The 24,005-nt window shown below is 58.9% G+C and overlaps 1 protein-coding gene across 1 annotated transcript; it reads right to left on the bottom strand.

Annotated features, from left to right (window-relative positions):
• Nucleotides 1-4,527: 4,527 nt before the first annotated feature.
• Nucleotides 4,528-22,454, bottom strand: ARID3C (AT-rich interaction domain 3C). Its single transcript, XM_062019245.1, has 8 exons — nucleotides 22,416-22,454; nucleotides 21,305-21,664; nucleotides 10,036-10,108; nucleotides 6,722-6,905; nucleotides 6,291-6,535; nucleotides 5,710-5,979; nucleotides 5,441-5,530; nucleotides 4,528-4,667 (listed from the first exon to the last, which is right to left on the bottom strand). Exons 1-8 carry the CDS (start codon nucleotides 22,452-22,454, stop codon nucleotides 4,528-4,530), a joined length of 1,401 nt encoding a protein of 466 aa, XP_061875229.1.
• Nucleotides 22,455-24,005: the final 1,551 nt, after the last annotated feature.

Below are 24,005 nucleotides of genomic sequence, written 5' to 3'. Positions count from 1 at the left end.
CTGATAGCGAGTACTTCATTAGCATTGACTGGCTGTGTGAGCTAGGTGGCTTTGGGCACCATTGCTGAGAGCAAAACCCACTCAAAAACGGTTTTCCTTCTAGATGTGTTCCTAAAGGGAGTGGTACAGGGCTGTCAGGCCGTAAAAAGGAGCTGTGGTGCAGCCCAGGGTCCCAGAAACCCCTGCAGCCCCCCAAATTTCCCTGGATGAGCTCTGCAGAGAACTCAGGCAGGAGGAACAGACTGAGGCTCTGAGTGATCTGCCTTTTTTTCTCAGGGATCGATAGCTGAGCTGTAGAAGAGGGATCTTCAGAGGGGAAAAACTGTGCTTTGTTCCACAAAGGCGACAATTAGAAATGGTTTCATTAGCAGAAGAGGCTGGAGCCTGCAAAAGCAACTGGGGGCTGTGCACACAGTCCTGATGTCGGGGCTCTACCGTGGTCTGTGCTCAGCATGATGAGCAGTGCGCAGAAACGCACGTGCAAGAGAGTCACTGACCTCCCCACGGTGAGGAATTCAGGCACAGGGGGGCTTTGGAATTAAAGAACATTCACTCTTTGGACTCCCACCAAGTCTGTGAGCCTTGGAATAGGGCACACCAAATATGCCCCGAATCACTGGGGCTGAGAGGTGGCCTTGAGCCCCATCCCCAGAGCCTATGGTAACACACTGATGCCATGGCTGCCTGCCCCCAGCCCAGCGCTGAGTCTGGATCCAGCACTCGTGCTGCTAGGCTGGATCATCCCCCAGATCCTCTGTCTTCTGCCTCCCGCTCAATTACAGTCCCTGCGGAAGGTGGAAAGTGGGCATCGATCAGGACTGGTTACTCAGGTGACAGCAGCTGTGTCCCCGAGCCCCCCAGGGAGCATGGTAACACACATCACCTCCTGAGCCGTGTAACGAGGATGTGGGCTGCGTGTGCCCTCCTGGCTCCCCGGGGCCCTGGCGCTCAATGAGCTGTGGCCAGCACTGCCCGACAGTGACAGGGGACATGAGACCCCAATTAAGGCTGCATCGATCCCACTCCATCTCCATGTGCTGGGCTATGCTGAGCTGTGCCGTGGCCACAGGACTTCTGTGCCAGGGCTTTGCTATTTTGCAGCTTGGCAGCCCTACCCCGGAGCAAACACCCCAGGACCATTGTGCAGCCCGGGGCATGCACAGACACACTCACAGACACTCAAGCACAGAAGGAAACCCCACTGTACACACGCACATCCCCCCCACATTCCCACACTCACAGGCCCGGCCTGGGGCAGCCCTAGGGTCTTCTTCGGGGATGCCATATCGCTCCCCAAATATGTTACCCCCATGTCCCCAGTATGTCCCCCCAGGAATCCCCTCCATGTAACCCAGCATGTCCCTAACATGATGTTCCCTCGTGTTCCCAACACTTCCCCCTTGGCATCCCCATCGTGTCCTCAACGTGTCCCCAACATGTACCCCCTGTATCCTCCAGCTTCTCCCAACATATCTTCCCCAGTGTGCCCCCTGTATCCCCAACATATCTCCACATTTATGTCCCCCTGTATCCCTAACACATCCCCCCGCTGTCCCCCCGTACCCGCGACACGTGTCCGCAGCCCCCGCGGTCTCCTGAGCGCGTGCCCGCCGCTGCAGCACCCTGGACAGCGCCCGGCAGGGCCCGGGGCTCCGGGCTGGGGCTGTCCCGAGGCTGTCCCCGCGGGGCTCAAACTGTCCCCGAGAGGCGTCGGAGGATGACCCTGGGAGTACTGAGGAGATGTCTCCGGGGCTGGCCTCTGAAATAGGAGGTTGTGTCCGCCTGGGTGCCAGAGAGCTAGCTTCAAAGGTGCTGGAGTGGGTCTATGCTCGTGGTTGTTGCTGGCAGCGGTCTGTCCCCATGGGAGCACCTTGCGCCTCTTCATATGTATGGATGGCTGCATGTGTGTGCAAGTGCACGTCTGTCCAGGTTTCAACCAGGATAGAGTTAATTTTCTTCCTAGTAGCTTCCAGGATCCCGGAACAGGACTATGTTTTTAATTTGTGCTGAGAACAAGGTTGATAACACAGGGACATTTTGATTGCCACGAGTGTTTGTACAGTGCCAGGACCATTTCTGTTTCTCACTCTGCCCTGACAGTGAGTGGGCTGGGGGTGCACAAGAAGCTGGGACGGAACATGGGCAGGACAGCTGACCTCAACTAAGGGCTGTTCCATACCACACGATGTCCTGCCCAGTACAGAAACGGGGGGGGAAGTTGTTTTTGGAGGAGTGGGTCACTGCTCAGGCACTGGTCAGCAGGAGATGAGCAACTGTACTGGGCATTGCTTCGTTTTGGGTGTTTCTTTCCTTTTCTTGTGTTTTTATTTCTCCTTTTTAAATATGGTATATTTCTTTCCATTTCTGTTGATATGATTTACATTTAACTTCATTTTTTGCTAGGAAACTGTTCTTAGCCTAGGAGTTTCACATTTTTTTGTACTGACTCTGCTCACTCATCCCAGTGGGAGGGAAAGGAGTGAGTGCTTAGGTGCTGGCTGGGGTTAAACCACCACAGCATGCATGTGTGAGCATGTGTGTTTGCACATACATATGTCAGTGTGACTGCATGTGAGCATCCATGCAGCTGAGCCTGTATGAGCCAGCACAAGTGACCTGTGTGTATGAGTGCGGCCACTTAGCTGCCTGTAGGACTCCATGCATTCCCAAGTGCATGTATGTGCAACATACGTGTCTGTGAGCACCCATGTGTGTGCTTGTGTCTCTCGGCTCCAGCTGAGTCACCTGTGCCCTCTGCCTAGGTGCCAGGCTGGCCCAGCATTGCTTCCATCTTGCCTGGTGAATCCTCACAGCCCCATGGTCTCAGCATCCTTACAGCCATGCTTTTTACCAGGCAGAGGCAACCTAACAGGCTCCTTACCCACAGATGAGCTGCCACTGGGCAACCTGTGGTGGCCAAGCAGCCACACAGCCTGTTTAGCACAGCTGGAGCTGGTGCCCAGTCTGATCAAGCCCATGCTTGATGGCTCTGGTGGCTGTAGGGCACCTGTTTTCACCCCAGAGTGCCCAGGAACTGAGGCAATCCTGTGCTGCAGGCAAAGGTGAGGTTAACTGTTAAACCTCAGGCACTACAGCTGCTGCCTCAGGTCACAGGCTGTGCGGGTATCCTGCACCCTCATATGGTGCCCAGCCTGGCCACTGGAGCTTGGTGGGTGGCAGTCATGCAATGCATACCACGCTGAACATGGGTTTAATTCAGCAGTTTGTTTAATATAGATAGATACACAGAGTCACATGGCTCGTGCAGCTGTGGTGGGAGCGCCGGGGGAACCCGGCACCACCGATCCCCAATCCCTCCGCGCTGAGGTAGAGGTGAGTGTGGCTTCACGCTCACCTGCTTTGGCACCCAGGGGTGCAAATGTGTGGAGGAGGTGCTCACCTGGCCCCAACGAGGTAGTTCGGAGTGCCCTCCATCTCCCTACTCCCTGGATGGGGACCCCACTGTCCAGGCAGTCTTTGGTGGTGGGGGGCACTGCTGGGCCTCCTTGTCCTGCCCCCAACAACAAGCTCCTCCTAGTGCACAAGCTCCACCCCCCCGCCCCGATATTAATCCCCCCCCCAGCCCCCCCAATAAACTTCACCCTCACCCAACAACCCCTCACATCTACCCCACACCCCCCACACCCCCCCAACCCAAGTCCCATCAGTTTCCCCAGTATCTGCCCCCTCGAGTGAATCCTCTGAAGTGTCACCACCTTGGGGTGGCCAAGGGGTACCCAGGACCCCAGGGATGTCCCAGGACAGGGGCAGCAAGCCTAGGGCTGCATGGCAGGGGTCTGCAGTAAGTGAGGGGTGATGTATATAGGGGCTTTAGTCTATAAGGACTATAACATACTGGGGCTGCAGTGTACAGGGACTGCAGCATGCACAGGTGATTGTGATGTGATGTGATGTGATGTGATGTGATGTGATGTGATGTGATGTGATGTGATGTGATGTGAGCACCAAGCGTGTGTCCAGGGGATGCAGTGAGTGCACTGGAGGTCTGTATAGGGGATGCAGGGTGTACAGGACGCAGTGTGCATGGAACATGTGTAAGGAATGCAGTGTGCATAGAAAAGTGTAAAGGGGAGACAGTATGCAAAAGACACAGTGTGTGGATTGAGTGTGGCAATGTGGAGGATACAGTGTACTCATCGAAGTATGGAGAGGGTCTGCAGTGCATGAACTGAGGTGGATATAGGGGCTGCAGTGTGTTGGGGATGCAGCATGAGGGGCCTAGTGGTGTCTGAGGCAGTGGGGCAGGCAGCCCAGGGGTGTCTGGGGCAGGAAGGTGCGTGTGTCAGAGGGCACATGCAGGGAAGGGGTCCCACATGTAGGGGGTAAGGGACAAAAGGGCCAACATGGTTGCTCACAGCCTTGCACAGACACAGCTCAGTATTGCAGCAAGAGGCAACGACAGGTCCTCCCATCCCACCTTGGTGGCCCAGCTGAGTCCCACAGCTCAGCTCCCCCTATCCTAAGGTCGCCTGGCTGCTCTTGGGGGACAGGACGGGGGCATCTCCCCTATGGTGAGGTGCTGGTGGGAGTGTGGCTGTGTGAGGGGGCTGGGAGCAGTGGGTTTGGGGCAGGCACGAGGTTTGGCCAGCTCTGGGTGCTCCCACTTGGTGCTGGAGGGGCCGGGGGTCGGTGCGCAAACAGGATGCCTGGAGAGCAAGAGCAAGGTTAGGGAAAGCCTAGGGTTAGAGGCCCTGCTAGCCTGGCTTCCACCACCTGTGCCAAGCAGGCTGGGACCAGAAACTCTAGGGGCTTTAGCCTCCCCCCAATTCCTCATCACCCATGGTGTCCCCTCCCCCCTTGTCCAGCCACGCTCACCCACGCAGGGCAGCCTGGGACCATTTGGCTGGTAGCACTGTGTACAGATTATCCCTGACCTTTCCAGCTTGTTAAATATTTAAGTCCAAAAGGAAGAGATTTTAATTGGGGGTGTCTCAGCATGGAAGGTGGTAGCTGGGGGGCCTGGGATGAACTTAGCCAGGTAGGTGCATGTCAGCACCTTGAGGAAGCCTCTACTCCAGCAAAGCACCCCAACATCTTCCCCTGCACCCCACACCATGCTCTGCAATCAGCCAACCCTGGCATCCAGTCAGAGGCCCTTTGGGCACACCAGCATTGGACTGACCCCAAATCAGGGTGCCTGCAGCAGCTCTGATGACCCCAGGTGCCTTTTTGTACTTCTCAGCCCAAGTCCATTTGTCTGCTGTGGCCTTTCATTGCTAGACTCTGACGGGGGACAATTTCCATCCTTGCTGCCCCCCCTCCTCCCCCTGCCCCCTCTACCCAGGCCCTGCCACTTCATTACGATGGATTTTATAGTAAAGACATCAGATTGAAAGAAGGACTTGCTGGCCAGGCAGTGGCTATAAGTTATTGGATTTCCCGGCCGCAATTACACAGGCCAAGCGGCCCTTCTATTTACCTGTGTAGACAACTCCATTTATTTCTATTGACATGTTGATACTGCTAATGCCGTTGGTGGACAGGTTCAATGCGGTCTCCTGTCTGTCATCTGGGGAAAGGAAATACCAATATGAGCGTTAAGAGAAACAGAAACAAGAACCTGCCCAAGAGAGACGAGCGCGGCCTGGCCTCTCCAGGCATCCATGCTCCTCCCCAGCTGCTGCTGCTGCTCCCTCACGGGGTGCCAGGGAACGGGGTGACTCAAGCTGAGGTGTTGCACCTCGCTACCTCGGTTGGAGATTTTGATGTTCATGGGGAACGGGGAGGCCATGGCCAGGAGGTTGTGCTGCAGCGTGTGTTGCACCAGCCGCTCCTGGTCCTCTGCTGACAGGGCCATCTTCTTCTCTGGGGGCTCCCCCATCTCCAGCTTCTCCCGCAGCTGCTCCAGCATCACCCTCTGCGAGGCAGTTGCTGCTTGGGCTACTATGAGATGGTGGCTGGTCAGCCCCACCGGGATGCCAATGCGCCCTGTCACTGCTGCTGTCGGCATGCTGTCCTCTGCAATGACCGAGAGACCTCAACGGGTTCCCCCCATGGCCACCCCAACCCACCGTCCCCAGCCGCTGCCACTTCTGTCCCACCAACACGGGGCAGGGCAGACCACTACCCCCTGCAATTGGGGCTTGGTCCACCTCCAGAGCCAGGAGAAGTGATGAACCTCTCTGTCCCAGAGAGGAACTGAAACAACAAAATCACCTCTATTTTCCCCAAGCAAAAAGGGCAAGAGTAGATGGGGAACATCCCTGCTGCCGCAGTAGTGTCCATCCCTCGGGAGAGATGCCTGCCACGGGGAAGATGTCCTCACCCACCTTTCTTAACGGCACACGCTTGGCTGAGCTGCCCGCAGCCGTGCGTGGAGATGCTGAGAGCTGGCAGAGGCATTTTGGGGGAAGCCAGCAGGGCTGGGGTGCCAGCCGGTGAGCAGCTGAAGAGCGCGGTGCCGAAGGTCTGCCTCCTCCCCTCCCGACGGTTGCTGTCAATAGCAGCCTGCAGCTCCCCGGGAGAGCTGAGCGCCTGCTTCTCACACTCGTAGGGATACAGGTACTTCATGTATCTGAGAAAGCCAGGGTGAGGCCCAGCACCACGTACCTCGCAGGCAGCCCCGTGCTGAGCGGGGACGGGGGTCGGGATGCGGTGCCCCTCCATCCTGCTTTGGGGCACCTCATGCCACAGTCCCGTGGGGGCTCTGGGACATCCGAGGCAGGGGGTACCCCCTCGCACCCCGCCGCCGGGCACTCACTGTGTGCGGAGAGTGAAGGCAGCGCTGGTGATGGAGGTAGGTAGGTTGAGGCCCTTGGTGATTTCCCGCCAGATCTTCTTGTTGATGACTTCGACCAGGCCACCCTTGTCCGTCACCAGTCGGTACAGCGTGTACAGGTCCAGCACTTGCTTGGCCATGATGGGGATGCGGTTCACGGGTGTACCTTCCAGCCGCACACGGGAGAGAGAAAACGGTGTGGGGTGAGCCCACGGAGACCCTCACTCCCTGGGGACACGGCCCCCACATTGTCCTCACTGACACCGTGGGTATTGGCTGCCTCACAGACACGTGTCTCTGTGCCTGGGTGGACCCCATGGGCACTGGGAGAGCTGCACCATGACCATGAGCAGGGGCAGGCTTCTGTGTGCTCAGCTGCAACGTAGAGGCACAGTGTGATGGGCAAAGTGCCTCCTCCAGAGCCTTTCAGAGAGAGTCATCCCTCCACAACTCTTAGAGCTCTTAGATCATGTCTTCCCACAATCTCAGAGTATTCTAGAAGGACTCTCCCTGTAACCCCCTTTCAGAGCCACATAAAGAGAGACCCCTGTTTAAAGTCCCTTTAGAAAGGGACCCATCCTATAAGTAACCCTCTCTGAAGAAGGACTCACCCTATAACCTCCCTATACAGAGGTTTTCTCATGTAAAAATCCCCCTCCAAGCCCCATAGAGAGAGACTTCCCCAGGAGTCCCCAGGGAGACCCCCCCAGGCCACAATTCTCCCCTCATGTGCCCCCCAACTGCTTCAAAACCTTCAGTGCCCCATTTCCAGAGACCTGAAATACGCTTCTGGTGCACTCAGTAGAGACCCTGACCCCAGATTCTCCCTGCCCACCCCCCTACCAAGGCCACAGGGTAAGGGGACACAGGATCACCAGGGCTCTGCAAGCCCAGCATCGACCCCACAAACACTTGGTCTGGTTACATTTCCCTCCCCACTTTCCCAGCACTGCCAAACAGCCCCACAGCCTTGTTCCAACCCACGGCATCCTGGGCCAGGTAGTGGCTGGGGGCTGCAGCAGGGCAGAGGAGGGATAAGCATCCCATCCCATCCCATCCCATCCCATCCCATCCCATCCCACCCCACCCCGTATTCATTCCTCCTGCGGGGCGGCAGGGCGCAGGCGGTATTGGAAAGCCATCCATTTGGCTGGAGGAGGCTGTCAGGGCTGCGCTTCGCCCCTCAAACGAAGCCGTCACTCTCCGCCATCCTCCAGCGTCCCTAATTTATGGCCCCGATATTGGCTCAGCTTCTTCACATAAGCCTGAAAAATGAGCTCTTTTTATTCCTTTACTGAGTTCATTTAACTTTTTTTTGTGTGCCTGTGTCTGTGTTGTTCGCCTGGCTGGGAAGGGGGAGAGGAGTTTATCCTCCTGGGGAAAAGGCAGAGATATTGACTCGGTATCTGCTGGCAGTCCTTCACCATCCCTGCATGGGGGCTGCTGGCACCAGCCTCATCACCTCAGTGGGAATGATTCGAGGGCTACCTATCACCCCGATATGCCACTGAGTTTGTGGCCTGTGAGGGCTGAGACCCCCCTTCCCAGTCACAGCAGCCGAAGAAGGTGGCTTGTTATTCACCTCGGGGCTGTGTGGTGCCCATCCTGATGACAAAGGGATCTGTCTGTGACCCTGCAGAGTGATGGCCCTGTCCCCAGCCAGGGTGAGAAGCACAAAAGCCCAGGGAAGTGATGCAGCCATTGTGGTGCTGCAATTAGCTCCTTGATTGATTAACGGCCCTGTGTTATCAGCAGGGCCCTCAGCCTGGTGGGGAGATGGAGGGGGCGGGGGGGAGGGTGGCTGTGCACCCCTGGTAAGCAAATGCAGAAGTAGATCCTCTACGTTCCAGGTCACCACTTTTGGGTTCTGTGCAGGTTGGGGCATATGGATGAAGTACCTCACGTGCCACTGGGGCCAAATGTCCCTGCTCTGTGCCATGGGGTCCCTGCTGTCATCCCCTGCTTCTCAGCCAGCTCCTGATGACCCCTGGGATGCTGTTCCCACCCTGCAGCCTCTCTGTCCCCATCCTGAAGCCTCACTGTCTCCTTTCTCTTTGCTACCCAGCTCTGAAATCCCCCACTACCCCAACAGGCATATTCATGCCTGCATGTTCTGGGGGGATGCCACCCACTCAAAGGAGGTGCAGGGCAGAGGGGACAGGAGCTCAGGACAGCTGGACACGGCAGGGATGAAGAGCAGCATTAGCAGGGAAGCAACGGGTTCCCTCCCTCCTCCCCACACCACAAGGCACTCGCTTAATTAGCCCCGGCCCCAACGGTGAGAGAGTTAATTAGCTCTGGAGAGAGAGATAATGAAGCTGCAGAACAGCCCATGAATCTTGAAGCTGATGGATGCTGGGGGTCTGAGGCAGGGCTGATGCTGTCATTCACTCCCCCCAGCCCTGCACCAGGGTCAGGGGGACTGGGGCGCACCCACGGGGTGATACCCAGGTTCCCCGTGCCTGCCCTTGCCAGCCAGGCTCCTGCGGGAGGCCCACAGCCCTGCCAGCCACCTGCACCACAGCCCTGAGCTTCTGGGGTTTCAGCCTGACCCGAAAGCTGATCACTGCCACATCACAGGTGGCTGTGCACGCTCCCCCTCCCTCCCACGGGCACAGCTTGGGGGTGGCTGCCCCTGTCTGCCCAGCCTCACCCCACACACGGCCGGCCCCGCTGCTCCAGCACACTCCCCTACTCTTCCCCTGTTAATTAGCTCGGCATTAACCTCTGTCTGGGGTTTACTGGCTATCGAGCGGCATGTTCATTAATCCACACACCAGCAAAAGGCTCTAATTAATACGGCCAGCCACACGCCCGTGCTTGGCAACTTTTAATTGTCGCAGGCCCGGCCGGGGAGGGCGAAGGTTAAAGCATTTATCGAGTCCCCGGGAGCTGGTTGGCCCCCCATGCCGATAGCAAAGATTTCCGATGGGGCTGGGAGGGCTGGCAAGCGCTTAACCCCTGGGTGCCCAGGGCTGCCTGGACCGCTGGCTCCACTCCTGCAGCATCCTGATCATCCCTAGGTGTTCTGGTAACGGGGCATCCTCACTTGGCACTGGGACTTCTAATGCGTATCCTAACGGGCATCCCTAAAAGGCCCTAAACTGAGGCACTGCCAACAGGCATCATTAGCCATCAGGCATCCTTAGCAGGTGTTGCTAACGGCTGTCACCAAAGGGTACGCTAACTGCCATCCCCATTGGGCATCTGGACCACCTCGTGAGCCCCCCTCCCCGCCCCACAGGGCAGCCAGAGCAGGGCTGCTGCTGGTGCCCACCTCAGACACCCACATTTACCTCTCTTCTGCATGAAACCAAAGAGGTCATCCAGGAACTCCTTGCGTTTTGGGTCCTCATCCAGTTCATAGAGCTGGGGGAAGGAGAGAGAAGGGTCAGTGCTGCCTGGGCCAGGACCCCACATGCTCCCCAGCCCTGCCTGCTTTGCCAGCAGCGAGAGGCTCTCCCTGTGCTACAGAGAGCATCCTGGCAGCTGCCGTGGGCTTCCCACACAACACTGCTTCACATCCTTGCTGCAGATATGCTGCCTCCCTGCCTCAGTTTCCCCTGCCCCTTGCCTCCCTCGGCGCTTCAGCCTGGGAAAATGATGCCAATGTAGATGAGGCGGCAGCAAATCCCAGGCTCCCGTGCAGGTCCCTGAGAGCCAGGATGCTCAGCCCTGCTCTGGGTCAGCAGCACTGCCCGGTGCCCACATTCCCAGACGGGACCAGTATTTTCCCCCGCAGGGACATGCACAGGGACATGCATCCACTGGCGTGGTGCAGAGGCTGGTCCTGTCCCAGGGCAGGGTGAGCCGGGTGCCTGACTGCTTGCCTGTGGTGACAGCACTATGGATGACCTGATAAGCACGGCCTGAGCCATGCCACTGCGAGGCAGGGCTTTATCAACAGCCAAGGACAGTGTGAGGTGCCTCCACAGAGCAACTTGCTGCCAAATCCTCCTCCCTTAGCTGGTCTTGGTGACCTCAAAGCCATCTCCCGCCGGCCAGGCACGCTGACCCCAAACCACCTTCCTCAGCTGCTGGTGGGGGGGACACCAGGGTGTGAGCATGGCAGCGACACGTCCCCGCAAGGCACAAGGGCTTCCCGCAGCGTGCAGCCAGACGCGTGTGCACGGCACGCGAGCGCGGGAGCACGACACCAGCAGCGCGGCACCGGCGAGGCTGTGGGAGCGCCGGCCTGTGTGGGAACCACCAGGCGTGTTTGCACAGGTGCACGGGCACAGCTGCGAGGGTGTTGATGCGTGTGGGACGGATGCAGGTCCAGGCAGCGGGATGCAGCCCCTCAGGCTGAGTGCAGGGACGGCAGTGGGGAGTGAGCGCAGCCCCCCGCGCCAGGGACACGAAGCGCTGTCTCCGTGTGAAAGCAGGGGCTTGTCTGATTCCAGCACAGCGCCTGGGTGACCATGACAAATTGGAGCCCGCCAGATCGATGGCCCAGCAGTAAAAGTCAGAGCACATGAAGGAAAAATTAGCACCAATCGAAGGCGCTATAGACACCAATTCCTCCCAGCAAGCCCAGCAAGAATTTAAAGGCATTGAAAAGAAACAAAACTCAGCAGTCCAGAATGGATTTCCAAAACATATACAAAGAAATGCAAGCTGGAAAACAAAGTCAGGCACAAAATAGAGTCGTTTAAAAAACAATTGTGCTGGGAAAGGCCGTTAAAAACCAATAGAAAGGGAGCACCCTCCCTCCACACAGCACATCATTCACTGGACAGATAAAGGGAGCTGTGCTGCAGGGATGTCAGGCTGCGGAAAGATGGGGGGTGTGGGGATGGGGGGGATGCAGGGACGTGGCGAGTGCAGGGATAGGGGGATGAAGGGATATGATGGGGGGATGCAGGGATGAGATGAGGACACATGAATGCAGAAACATGGGGATGAAGGAGTATAGGGACACAAGACTGTGAGCATGCAGGGACTTGGTGGACAAGGGGACATATGGGGATGTGGGGATGCAAGTATGTTCGTACAGACACGTCATGGTTCCCATCACTGCATAGACACATCTAACAGAGTTCCTTAGCTAGTTCATGGGTGCCAGCTGCCTGTCCCTCAGCTAGCTGATGGCTGCTGCCTGTCCTTGACCCAGTCTGTGGGTGCTACTGCCAGTCTCCCACCACACCTCTGGGCACTGGCACTGACCGCCATGGTGCTCCATCCCTCCTCACCCCGCTCCTCTGGGTGTCACTTAGGCACCCCTTCCTTACGTCAGGGTGCTCTGAGGATGCCCTGGCCCTGTGGTGCCAGCACCCTGCCTGTCCTCTTCACAGCAGTGCTCCCTGCTCTGCTCTGCGCCCCCTCCCCATGCCTGCCCTTTCCCAGGAGCAAAGCAAGCCATTGATTACAGTAACTAGGTCAGGCTGCGAGCATAGCTCCAGGAGGCTGCTTTGATTCCTGCCCTGGGAAGCTTTGCGTGCATTTCCCTGCCCATTCCTGCTTGCAGTAGGGCTTCAACCTCCACAGCTCCACACCAACTCCAATTCCATCTCCCTGCAATCTCCTGGCTTGTCAAAGCATGAGCTAACCCCCCAAAACCTGCAAGCACTGCTCATCCTGCAGTAGGGTGAATCCACTGACTCCTCAAGGGCTTCTGCACCCATGTCTCTGCAAGGGCTCCACCAAGGCAGGCAGGATCCCATTCAGCCTTTGCTGCTGCAGCCTCCAGCCCCTAAAACAGGTGTGACCTACAAGTGCCAGGATCTAATGTTCCACCATTTTATTAACCTCTAGTTTTTTATCTGTGGGGCACTGAGATACAAAACCACACTATATAAAACAGGGACCAAAGGTCAGCTCTTAAGTGGAGATGGGAGCAGAGCCAATAACAAGGGACCAGCTGATAGGGTCCTGGGGTGCATTGGGGATGCATCGTGGGTCCCATGGGATCTGGGGATGCTCAGGCTGCAGAGGAGGTGGTTTTGGGGGATTCCTGCTGATGGGGGGTGGGCTGAGTCCCGGACAAGGCTGGATATGGGATCCAGAGCTCAAAGGCTTGGTGGGCTGCCAAAGCTTCCAAGCAAGCAGAGACCCCCAGACAGCCCCAGCCCTGAGGAGCTGGAATTGGAAACAATTCCATCCCTTCCCCAAAGCTCTAGGCCCTGCCACTCACCCGCCTCCCCCTCGTGCAGGGTGGGTACCATGCTCCCCTCCTGCCTCACTTGACGACTGACCATCTAAGAGGCAGATCACAACCCCCCAGGGTCACACAGTCCCCGTGGGAGGGCACACACTGCATGTGGGTGTGCACAAGGACCACATGAGCATATACAACCCCACAAGTGACACACAACGCTATATGAGCTGGCACAACCCCACGTGAGTGCTAACAGCCTTGCACGGGTGCACAAGAACCCAGGTGAGTGTGCACAGCCCCTCATGGGCACGCAACTTGTACGTGCACACATAACCCCCCAGGGTCACAGACAAGCTTGCATGGGCACATACAACCCTGCGTAAGCATGCACAGCACTGCATTGGTGTGCACAGGCACATGGAACACCATGTGAGTGTGCACAACCCTGTACATGCACACACAACCCGCCACATAGGCACACAGACCCATCTTTGGATGCGCACAGCCTCCTGGGGTGCACACAACTCTGCACAAGCACACACAACGCCATGAGTGCGTGCACAGCTCTGCACAGACACCCCCCAGATGTGCACGCACAACCCCAGAACAGGCATGTGCTACCCCAGACAGGCACTCACAACCCTAGTTAGGCACACACAACCCCAAATGTGCACGCACAACCCCATTTGGACAAGCACAACCCTATACGTGCACGCTCAATCCTAGGCAGGCATCCACAACCCCAGATGGGCATAGACAGTCCCAGATGGGCACACACAACCCCAGACAGCCCCCTCCTTCCAGACACTCTCCACCCCACAGGGGCACCCCCCACTCCAGAGCATCCCCCCCACCCCACATCCCAGAGCAGCAGCTGGGCAGCCCTTGCCCAGGGGCAGTTGTGCAACTCCAGCAGCGGCTCCTGCTTGCGGTGACCTATGAGCAAGGACCCTTTTAATCGTGTTTGTATTGATATAATTAGTAACTCATTTAACGCCATCGATGTAACTATATTCCTCTATAAACAGAAGTATTAAACTGTCAAGCCCAGGGATCGATACCCCACCGGTGCGCTGTGCAGCGCAGCGCAGCGCAGGGCGGCTCAGCTCTGCCAGCCTCAGGGACCCCATACACGCTGCATGGCCTCTCCAAAAGCCACGGCATCCCCGGCACCACTGCTCAGGTGCTGGTGCACGGACTGAGCAGGATGTCCTCATCTCCACCTCACCCTGGGTGCAGCACAGGGACCCCGCTCCCTCCCGTCAACCCATTGCCATGGTGACATCTTAATTCCTTCCTTAAGGGATGGGGATAACAGGGCTTGTCAGGCAGGTTAAAGGTCAGTGGGTTGAACATGCTTTATTAAAAGGACCTGAATAGTCCTTGTGACTCCCCACTCCTCCTCACCACGATTAAATAACATCGTTAGCACCTATCACTCACCCAGATGTCTTTCCTAGAGCTGGAGAGGGGCTTTGAAGGGCTGGAGCTGGGGTTCCTGGCACCCCTTAGCCCAGCAGATCCCCTAGACAGGAAGGATGTGAAGTGTAAGCCACTCCCGGGCATCTCCAGGCTGCCCTGTCCTGGCCAGCCCCCTCCCCATCACCCACCCCATCTCAGCCCTGCCAAGGGAAGCGATTGCAGCATGACCCCCCGCAGCCCCCCTTCAGCTGCCACCTCCCGCTGGCAGTGAGGGCTCAGATCAGCAACCAGGATTTAATCCACTTAATACCAGTCATATCGATCCCGGACGCTGCTTGGCTCTCCCCCCACACTTTGTGTTCCCCACCTCCCCAAACCCTGAGCCGCTTAATATGCACCACATTGATTAGCCGCACTGCTAATTTTTCCATCTGGCCGCTGTTCACGTAGGGAGCTCAGGTAACACTTGTCTCCACGAACTCCCCAGCCCCCTGGGGTGCAGCCACATGCCACGGATGGCCAACCACTGACAGGCTATTTTGGAGTCCTTCCATCCCTCCAGAGCATTGCTGTCACCTCTGAGGTGAGGGTCCCTGGTTCCTTCCCCTGGGAGATGGTACACAGCCAGATGGTACCCAGACACGGGGTTGTTCCCCTCTGTGTCCTGATGGCACAGAGGGGACAGGAAAGCTTTGAGAGTGCCTCATGAGTATCTCGGTTTACCCCACAGCCTTGCAGCCATGGGAACTGGCTATTCCCAGTTGATGCACAGCCCTGTGCAGCCTGAGGTGCAGGGATCTCAACAGTGTCCACAGTCAGAGCTCCCTCAGTGCCCCCCCAGCCATGGGGCACACTCAGAGGAGCTGAGGGCTTGCGAGTGTCTCTCAACCTCATCCCTAGTGCCAGAACTGGGGGGCAGTTCACTCCCTGCCAGGCACAAACCACCTCCCGACCTTGTGAGCCACCGCTCAACTCCACCACTAGCCGTTAATAAGTTAATGGTTATGGGATGGCTTTGCCCGGACGCCAGCGGCACTCGAAGGCATTGCTGGCTCTTGGGAGGGGGCAATCCGCTCCCCTGACCCCACATCCCCAGTGTGTGCCAGGGTGCTCGCTCCCCCCAACACCCCCAGCCTCGGTGGCCACCCCACCAGTGACGCTGGGCACCTCTGTTCTGAGCTCTGTCTCAGTGCCGCACCTCCCCCACCTCCCCAAAACCTTTCATCATGCTTAATATTTAACGGCGCTTTATAGAGCAGCAGGTTTAATCAGCACTGATAATGCGGCGGCCCCGGCAGGTCATTAAAACCTCCCTCCCCGCTGCAGCAGGCACCACAGCTCTTGGGAGAGCTCCCTGCTGCAAACATTAACCCGGCTCTGCGCAAGGTGGGAGGCTGTTTGCTGTCGGCACTGGCCTTGGCAGAGCAGCCCCCCGACTGCTGCCCAGCCCTGGGGTGAACGGGGGGGAGGGGGCTCACAGAGTCCCCAGCCTCCTCCTCAACTTGCTTTGCAGGAGGGGAAACTGAGGCACGGGGTGCCAGCATGGCTCACCCAGGGGTGGACAGCTGGGCTGTCTATGGCGCTGTCCCACTGTCCTACATCTGTCTCTGTGGGGGCTATGGCATAGGGACAGAGGCTCAGCTCCTGGCAAGTGTACATCCCCCACACTCAGCCCCTTGTTACTTGTTCACAGTTGAGCAGGCAGGGAGTCAATGAGGGGATTTGTTCGGGTTAACCTCCCTGACCTGCTGGCACTTGCCACACTGCTGCCTCCCCCTCCCTCCTTGCTTTCCTCTACATCCCTCTCTATCCACAGCCTCTCCCTGTGCACACCCACACACCCTCTGCACACTCACACACCCCCTGTACTGTCTCCCTTGAGCACTCATGCACTGTGCACACTCACACTCTCCCTGTGCACACCCCCACCCCGGCTGTGCATGCTCTATGCACTCCCCTCGTGCACAGCCATGCACATCCTGCACACCCACAGAATCCTCTATACATGCTTTCCCTGCACACACACGCGTTGTGCACACTGATGCATTCACTGCACACTCTCTCCTTGGTGCACACTCACACATCTCCTATACACACTGTCCCCTATGCATGTTCACCCTCACGCACAACTGAACTTGCTCCCACTTCCCTATGCAGGTAACAAGCCCCTGTGGGCACTCCAGTGGGACCAGATTCCATCTCCCTAGGACTACATCCCATCTCCCTGCTGCAGCCCTGCTGACCCCACTGCCAGCACAAGGGATTTACCTCTGTTATTAACACAATCAGTGGATTAGTGGAAGCCCAAGTCAGTGAGGGGGGTACATCCCTCCCAAACCACCCCGTACACATTTGACTCTGGGGCAGCAGCCAGGAAGGGAGCCAGGGGCAGCTGTGGGGTGGGGGCTACTGACAGCACTCCTCTCCCACCCACAGAGCCTTTATTCTCACACTCTTGATTAGTGTTTACTCCTGTTCTCTGGACACCCTGATCCCAGCCCCTCAGGATCTTGCTTGGTTGGAAGATGATATCGTGGCAGCCACAGAGGCTCTGAGCATCCCCCAGACCATGACAGGGCTGGGAAGGGCCTTGGGGGGCAGCAGAGGAGGCAGGGGAGGAGGGGTCATGGCAGGGGGCTCAGCCCCCAGATCCTGCCTCAAACACTCACCCACAGACCCACACAGCTCCATAGGTGAAGACACTGGTCCATGCATGTGCAGGACTGGCCATTCACACTGGGACACAACACGTCCCTCTACGTACACCCAGGTGTATGCAGCATGTGCTCACCATGGGCACAGCACACGCATGTGGGCACACACAGGGTCCCAAATACACCCCCACAGTCACACATTTACACCCACACCCTACACTTTTATGGCCTTTGTACAGTCCCAGACACTCAGGTAGGTCCACGTGCACACACACATGCCAGAACACCCCGGTATGCACTTCCAGACCTACCCCAGCAGCCCCCCACTCCTGGCCTGTGCCTTTGCACTCGTGCTAAGCTGCCAGAGCTGCTGCTGCTGCGGGGATTATCACACTGACTCTCGCTGCAGCCACCGCCTCCCCGATGCAGGTGGGCTTGCCCCAGGGGCAGAGCTCTCTGCTTGCGGGTTTGCTGGCGAGAAGCCCGCAGGCAGCTTTGGACAGGAGCAAGTGTCACAATCACCCACCCTGCTGCTGCGATGTAACCGGAGACACACTTAATTTAGACCTGGGACCCCTTTGGTGGCTGCTCCTGTACTTGGGTTGAAGATGTTCTGGAGGCAAGCAGGGGGCTTGGACAGGGAGATCACTTCCCTCTCCGCAGGGTCCCCCTCCTGAGCTGCCTCCGTTCTCTGGCAGGAAGAGACAACTTTGCAGGAGAAAGCAATGAGGATGGAGGCAGGATGGCACATGACACCACACACTGGCATAACCCTGAGGCATAAAGCATAGGATTTGGGCACTAGGGAAGCTGCAGACAACCTGGAGCACTTTGAGATGCCAGTGCATAGGTTCATGGTCAGCAAGCCACCTCCCATCAATCACCACCAAATGCATGTAAAGGACGGGTGGGTGTGAGAGGCAACTGCATCAGGGACAGATGAGACAGGGGCATCACCACGGCAAGAGGAGGAACAGCCACGCTAGGGCTGGCTGAGGATGATGGCAAACAGCTGCTGGCAAAGCCAGTCATCCCCAAATTAAGCTCTCAGGCTACCAGGAGCCTGAGAGTCCTTAAAGGGCTGTCTGGGACTCACCTCCTACAGCTGCTCCCAGGCAAGCAGGAAGGAGCTCCAGGGGGTCCTGATCCCCCCCCAGCTGTAACCAGATGGGTCTGAACTCACTGACGGGACCCTGGCAGGGTGGGCATCCTCCTGCCAGCAAACGCTCTGCTGACAGAGAGGTGAACACAAAACACCAGTGTCTGAGTCCCTCCTGCGCTGAGCCTTCCTGCAGTGTCTCCTCTGGGAAGGGCCAGGGGATGGAGAGCGAAGCCCCAGGTTCTGGCACTGCTCTTCTCTCACTTGGAGGAAACTGAGGCACCCACCCTTACGGCTCCCTGGGGCGTCAAAGCTGAGTTCATGGGGCTGAGATGGCACCAGCAACACCAGACTCTTCCAAGTCAAATATGTGATGCAGCACTGCAGCATCGCAACTTGGTGGCATCCCTGTCCCCAAGGAAGGGGCAGCTCTTGGTCAGACCCCACTCAGTGTCCCCCAGCCCCATGCTGTGGCTGCCTCGCAGTGCTGGATGTGGGATACCTCCTGGACCTTTGCCCAGGTCTCTACCCATGTGTCCTTATCAAGTGTACATAGACCGGCGCCGGGGGCTGATGCAAGAGGCAGGGGTGAGGGGGTCTCACAACCCCATAACATCAGAGCAACCCTCCCAGATCAGAGCAAAGGTTCCGCCAGCTCTCCCCAATCCGGCGCCCTGGGAAACATATAAAACCAGGGCAAACATATGGGACATTTCCCCAAAATGCTCCTCTTGGCAAAGCAGCATTTGCCTATTAACCCTCAGTGGGTTTCTCTGCTGCAGCCTCGCCCTCTGCACCCTTTTCTTACGAGACCACACTGCTGGTCCTGCACCAAACTCCCCATCGTGGACTCCTTCTCACTTCAAAGAGCCTGAGAAGAGGCTCCCTGCCCACCATCTGCAAACCAGTCTGGATTTGGTGGTCCCCATTCACTTAGATGTCATCCCTACCCAGGATGACAGCAAGGATGGATCCCAAGATCTGACCCAAGTGATGCCACCAGCAGCATCCTGTATGGAGCATGGGGCAGCTTGAAGCACATGGGAAAACACAGTGTTTCCTGGTGGGAAACAGCCCTGGCCACTATACCCCAGCTCTGGGATCCCTATGCCCACACTTCCAGTGCCCTAGCAGCTTACATGCAGAGTAGGCACAGGCTGTCCTCCAAGCACCTCACAGCATCACAGCCCAGTGCTTGGGAAAGCTCTGAAAGCCAGAGCACGGACACCCTCCCCACTCAGTCCCTGTCAACAGTGGAGAACCTGCTCCCCAGGCTGAGCAAGGCACAGCCCTGCAGCCTGGGGAGGGCCTGGGGGCACATGTTCCTCCCAGGTAGGGGCGAGTCCCTTCCTGGATGATTACAAGGTAGGGACAAGAATGCCAGCCACCCTGCACACCCCGAGACAAGCTTGCCCCAAACTGCCACCCTATACATGGCAGCACCACGAAAAGGCAGGGCAGGGCTGGTCCCAGTAACTCCTTTCCCCCCTCCCTATCCCATCCTGTGTAAGCCATCCTGAGGCAATGGACCTCTTGTCCCTGAGCAGCCAGTGGTACTGGGGACATTCTACTGCCCCCTGGGCTGGAACCAGGTGGGGTACCCCTGTGTGGGTCTCTGAAGCATGGATCCATCACCTTTCCAACCAGAGCTGGAGGGAAAAAGAGAGGGCAAGGAAGGAGCCAGCGCTCACTCCAGAGAAGTGGCCTCAGGATTTATCCCCTGCCCGCCATCCCCTGCCATTCACACTGTGCCGCCAGCTCTGCCCCCTACGCAGAGCACAGGCAGCCCCAGCCCCGGGCAGGGCGTGAGGCTGGAGGACAAGAAATGCCGGGGATGCTTTCTCTGTGTAAAGCCTCCGCAGGCCTGTAAGGGAGGAGCTGCTCCCCACCTCCCGGCTGGCCCCAGGAACCGGACAGTCAGCCTTTTTCTGCGCAACAGCGAGTAACGCAGCACTTCCCGGCCGAGCCGCTCAGCCTGCGCAGCACACCCATCCCCGGGCTCCCCAGGCTGCCTTCCTGGGCACAGCACACGCTGCCTGCACCCATGCCCGCTGCCTCGTACCCAGCACACAGTAGGGTGAGCCCTGGCCTCTCCAAATAACACAATGTTGTGCAACCTTGAAACAGAAAAGGCAGCAGCATAGCTTCATGGCACCCAAAAATCAGGTCCCTCCTGCCAGAGCCACGGTGTATGAGCCAGTAAATCCCCTCATTCCACTTTTCCCTGAGCAGTGTCTTGTCACCCACCCCTTCCCCAGCAGCGCCCCTCTCTCACTATTTGACGAAAATAAGCACACGGGGAGCACAAACCTGACCTGGCACCATGCAGTCCACTCACACACCCATACACAGAGTGGCACCAGCTGCATGTGAATCAGGGCTTGCACAGCCTGGCATGGATGGGATCCACACATGTTAAACACAGAGAGCGCTCTCCTCCACCCAATTTATATACCCTGTCCCTCTGACACACCCCATGGTGCCGGGGTCTCCCGTAAGCCCACCAGGAATGAGGTGATGGGGTCAACATGCTGCTCCCTCCAGTCAATGAAGGAAATCGATGAGCTGTATTGAGCAAGTGTGATACACCTCAGCCCTCACGCAGACACGGGGGAGCTCGGCTCCATGGCCCGCGGGCTCCTTGGGGTGACCACCCACCACTGCCCTCACCCACGTTTGTCTCTGCAAAACCTCCATGGACACAAGTCATCCTGTTTTACACCTTACAGAAAGCACCAAGGATGGAGCCTGCACGGGTCAGGGCAGGCACAGAGAGTTGCCTGGACACTGGGCACCTCATCTTGCTGCAGGGCCTGGAGACAGGCACAGGGGACATCGAGGAGGTGGAGGACATGAAGCAGGGGTGAGATGAGGCTTGGTGGCAGGGAGATGAGGAGCACATGGAGATGCCTTTTGGGATGGGACAGGGGCAGTTAAGGGGCTACCCAGTGGGGGAGGATGGGTGTCTGGGACGGAGGTGCTGGATTGCATTGATTGTACTTGCCTGGGATGAAGTCTGGGGAAAATGATGGGGGACTTGGGGTGCGGGTGGAGGGGTGTGTCTCATATAGGGTGGCATGGCAATAGTGCCTGGGGGTAATAGCGGTACTGGGGACGTCTACCTGGGGTGAAACTGAGATTAGGCATGCCAGAGCGGCATTGCTCACTTAGGGTGGGACGCAGACACGGTGGTGGGGGCGTAAGTAGTGTCCATTCTGGGAGGGCTGAACCCCGGAGCCTGGGGGGCTATGGAGGGACACTCAAAACGCCTGCCTGGAGGTGCTGACACCTACCTGCTTGAACTGCTCCTCGTAGGTCCACTCATGGTGCTGGGGGGGTGGCGGGTCGCGGGGCTCTGGTTTGCGAGGCTCCCCTTCCTCCTCCTCCTCCTCCTCTTCTTCCTCCTCCTCCTCCTCGTCCTCCTGCCCCCTCGCCGCGGCGGTGGCGGGCGGCGGGTGGGGGCTGGGGGCCAGGCGGCGGCGGGGGGCGGTGGGTGGCAGCGCGGGGCCGGGGCCAGGATCGGCCGGGGGCCATCGGGGCGCGGCGTCGGGGCCGCGGGCCAGGCGGGCTGCCTGCTGGCGCTGCAGGCTCTCCATCACCGCTGCCAAACGCAGCCCCGCCGCGGCCCCCGGCCCCCGCGGCGGGGCGGCCGGCTGCGGACACAGGGCACGGCCTCAGCTCCGCCGCCGGGGCGGCAGGAGGAGGAGGAGGAGGAGGGAGGGAGGGACGGAGGGGAGGAAACAACCCCCTACCCCACCCGCTCTTCCATCCGCTCCCGGGAGCCCTGCCCGAAAGTTGGCCGCGGAGCCGCCGCGGCAACCGCTGACCCGGGGGCTGCCTCCCCCGCCGGGACCACCCGGCACCCTACCCGCTCCCAGCCGGCACCCTGCCCTACCAAGGATCCAGCCCCCCGGGACCTCGTCTCTGCTTGTCCCGGGGACTCCGTCCCCGCTCCCACCGGGGGCTGCTCCGATCCAGGATCCCCGTCGCTCTCTCGCGGGGAAGCTCTCCTCCCTCGGTCCGCTGGCCACCGTGTCCTGCTGGGACCTCCGTCCCGGTCCCACGGAGAACAGCGGCTTACCGACGGTCCCCTTCGTCAGTCCCGCAGGAGACCTCCGCCCCGACGGTCCCACGGGGACCGTCTCCTACACAGTTCCACCTCTCGCCCCCCCCCCGCCGCCCGAGCCCAAGACCTCGTCCCGGTCCCATCGGAGCTCCCCTTTCGGCCCCACCGGGCGCCCTGTCCTCCCGGGACCCTCCTCGTCCTCCTGCCGCGGACCCCCATCGCCGCTCCCGGCCCGGCCGGGGGCAGCCCCGCGCCGCTTCGCCCCCGCGCTGCCGGGGCCCCTCCGCCCCCTCCCGCCTCGTCCCGTCCCGTCGCGGTGCGGCCGCGCTGACCCTCACCAAAGCGGGTTTGGCTGCCAGGCTGGGGTTTTCCACCATGCCGCCGGCTGCCAGCGCCGCCCGGGGCTCGCCCGGCCGTCCCGGGGGGCACGGCCGGCTGCTCCGCCCGGTCCCGGCCCGCCGCTCACATGGCGCCGCGCCCGCCGATATTTCTTTTATTCCGCCGCAGATGAGGGTGGGTGGGATTTTTCCTTCTTTTCTTTCTTTCTCTCTTTCTGTTTTTTTTTTCTTTCTCCCTTCCCCCGCAACAAGTGGCTGGCAGGCAGCGACAGCCCTCTCTGCTCCCATTTGCTAGCGCACATCAAGGGAGGCAGCCGGGAAGGGCCGGGCTTGCGGCAGCTCCCGGGGGATCGCCGCCGGACCGTCCTACCCAGAGTCGGACCGGGGCCGTCCCGGGAGGGGATGGGGCCGGGAGGCGGTGGGACGGAGCGTGCGTGGGTGACCGGGGCGTTCGTGGGGTGCGGAGAGAGGGTTGCGGTGTGGAGGTGAGGATGTGCAGGTTCATGCACGGGTGCGTAGGGAGAGAGAGGGCATAGCGGGGTTGCGGGGTGTCCAGGTAGGCATGGGTGCGTGAGGAAGGGTCTGTGTGTACCCGCCCTGTCGAAGGGGCATTTTGAGTAAGTGACAAGTGCTGAGCCCTGCCCTCCGTCTGCAAAAAGTGTGCGTGGGTCACCCCAAGCCAGACCCTGAGGTCTGCCAGAGCCTGAAGCCACTAAAAGGTCCCCTTTTAGGGGTGCTGGGTATGTCCAGGCCCCAGTTGGAGGGATCAGACTGCAACGTAGCCTGAGCCCCCTAAAAGGCTGCCTGAGCTCCAGCCCCTGTCTGGCACAGGCAGGAGGAGTCCACACACCTCCTCTGTGCCCGGGGGGCCTGGGTGCTGCTGGCTTGTCCTGTGTACCCACTTTTCAATGGGTAAACTAAGGAACCGGGGTACCATCAGGTGCATCTCCAGATGCCAGACAAGGGTGTAAATGGGGCTAAGCATGTGTCCCCCTGACCCACTGTTGCGCCCACACCACCTCAGTGCCTCAGGTGGGCCTGTGAGGAAGCACAGGGCCTCACTCGCCAGTTGTCCCCCACCTTCACCTGCCTGCTTCCTTCCCAGTTTTTTCCAGACCCCCTTTTCCTATAGAGACAACTTTGGCAGGAGGCAAAGGAGGTGATGGCTCTTCCCTGGGGTTTTTTGTCCAGGGCAGGTGCAGAGCTTGCACAGATCCCTGGGGGACAAGCAGCAGCAGCATCTCCAAACACTGGGATACAAGGGACACTGGCTTTAGCACCCATCTCACAGCCAGAGCAGTTTGTCACTGACATCTCTTTCTGTTGCCCTGGCTTCTGGTGACATGGGGTGCCAGGAGCTCTGGGTGCCAAGGGCTGCTGGCTCTGTCCCCGCCAGGGTCACCTGTGTGCTTCAGGAGCAAGTGGTGTGAGCCAAGTCCTGCCTTTTCCTTGGAACATCTTGCAGGAGCAGCTGCTGGCGATGGCTGCGGCGGGAGCTGGCTTTGCTCTCGGGCTCTGCGGCTCGGGCTGAGCCTCCATTCCCTTCACCGTGTCCTTTTGTGGTGAAAATCTGACACTTCTGGTCTCTCT

This window comes from Colius striatus, chromosome Z, assembly GCF_028858725.1.
Source record: "Colius striatus isolate bColStr4 chromosome Z, bColStr4.1.hap1, whole genome shotgun sequence".
Lineage (NCBI taxonomy): Eukaryota > Metazoa > Chordata > Aves > Coliiformes > Coliidae > Colius > Colius striatus.
This window is presented reverse-complemented; position numbering and strand designations above follow the sequence as displayed.

What these genes read in the sequence shown, in the direction of transcription:
- ARID3C (XM_062019245.1), bottom strand. Translation starts at nt 22,454, where the DNA reads ATGGTGGAAAACCCCAGCCTGGCAGCCAAACCCGCTTTG. An exon ending in TGGCAGCCAAACCCGCTTTG is followed by an intron (nt 21,665 to 22,415) that starts GTGAGGGTCAGC and finishes CTGTGTCCGCAG; the next exon opens with CCGGCCGCCCCGCCGCGGGG. An exon ending in CATCAAAATCTCCAACCGAG is followed by an intron (nt 5,531 to 5,709) that starts GTAGCGAGGTGC and finishes TCCTTTCCCCAG; the next exon opens with ATGACAGACAGGAGACCGCA.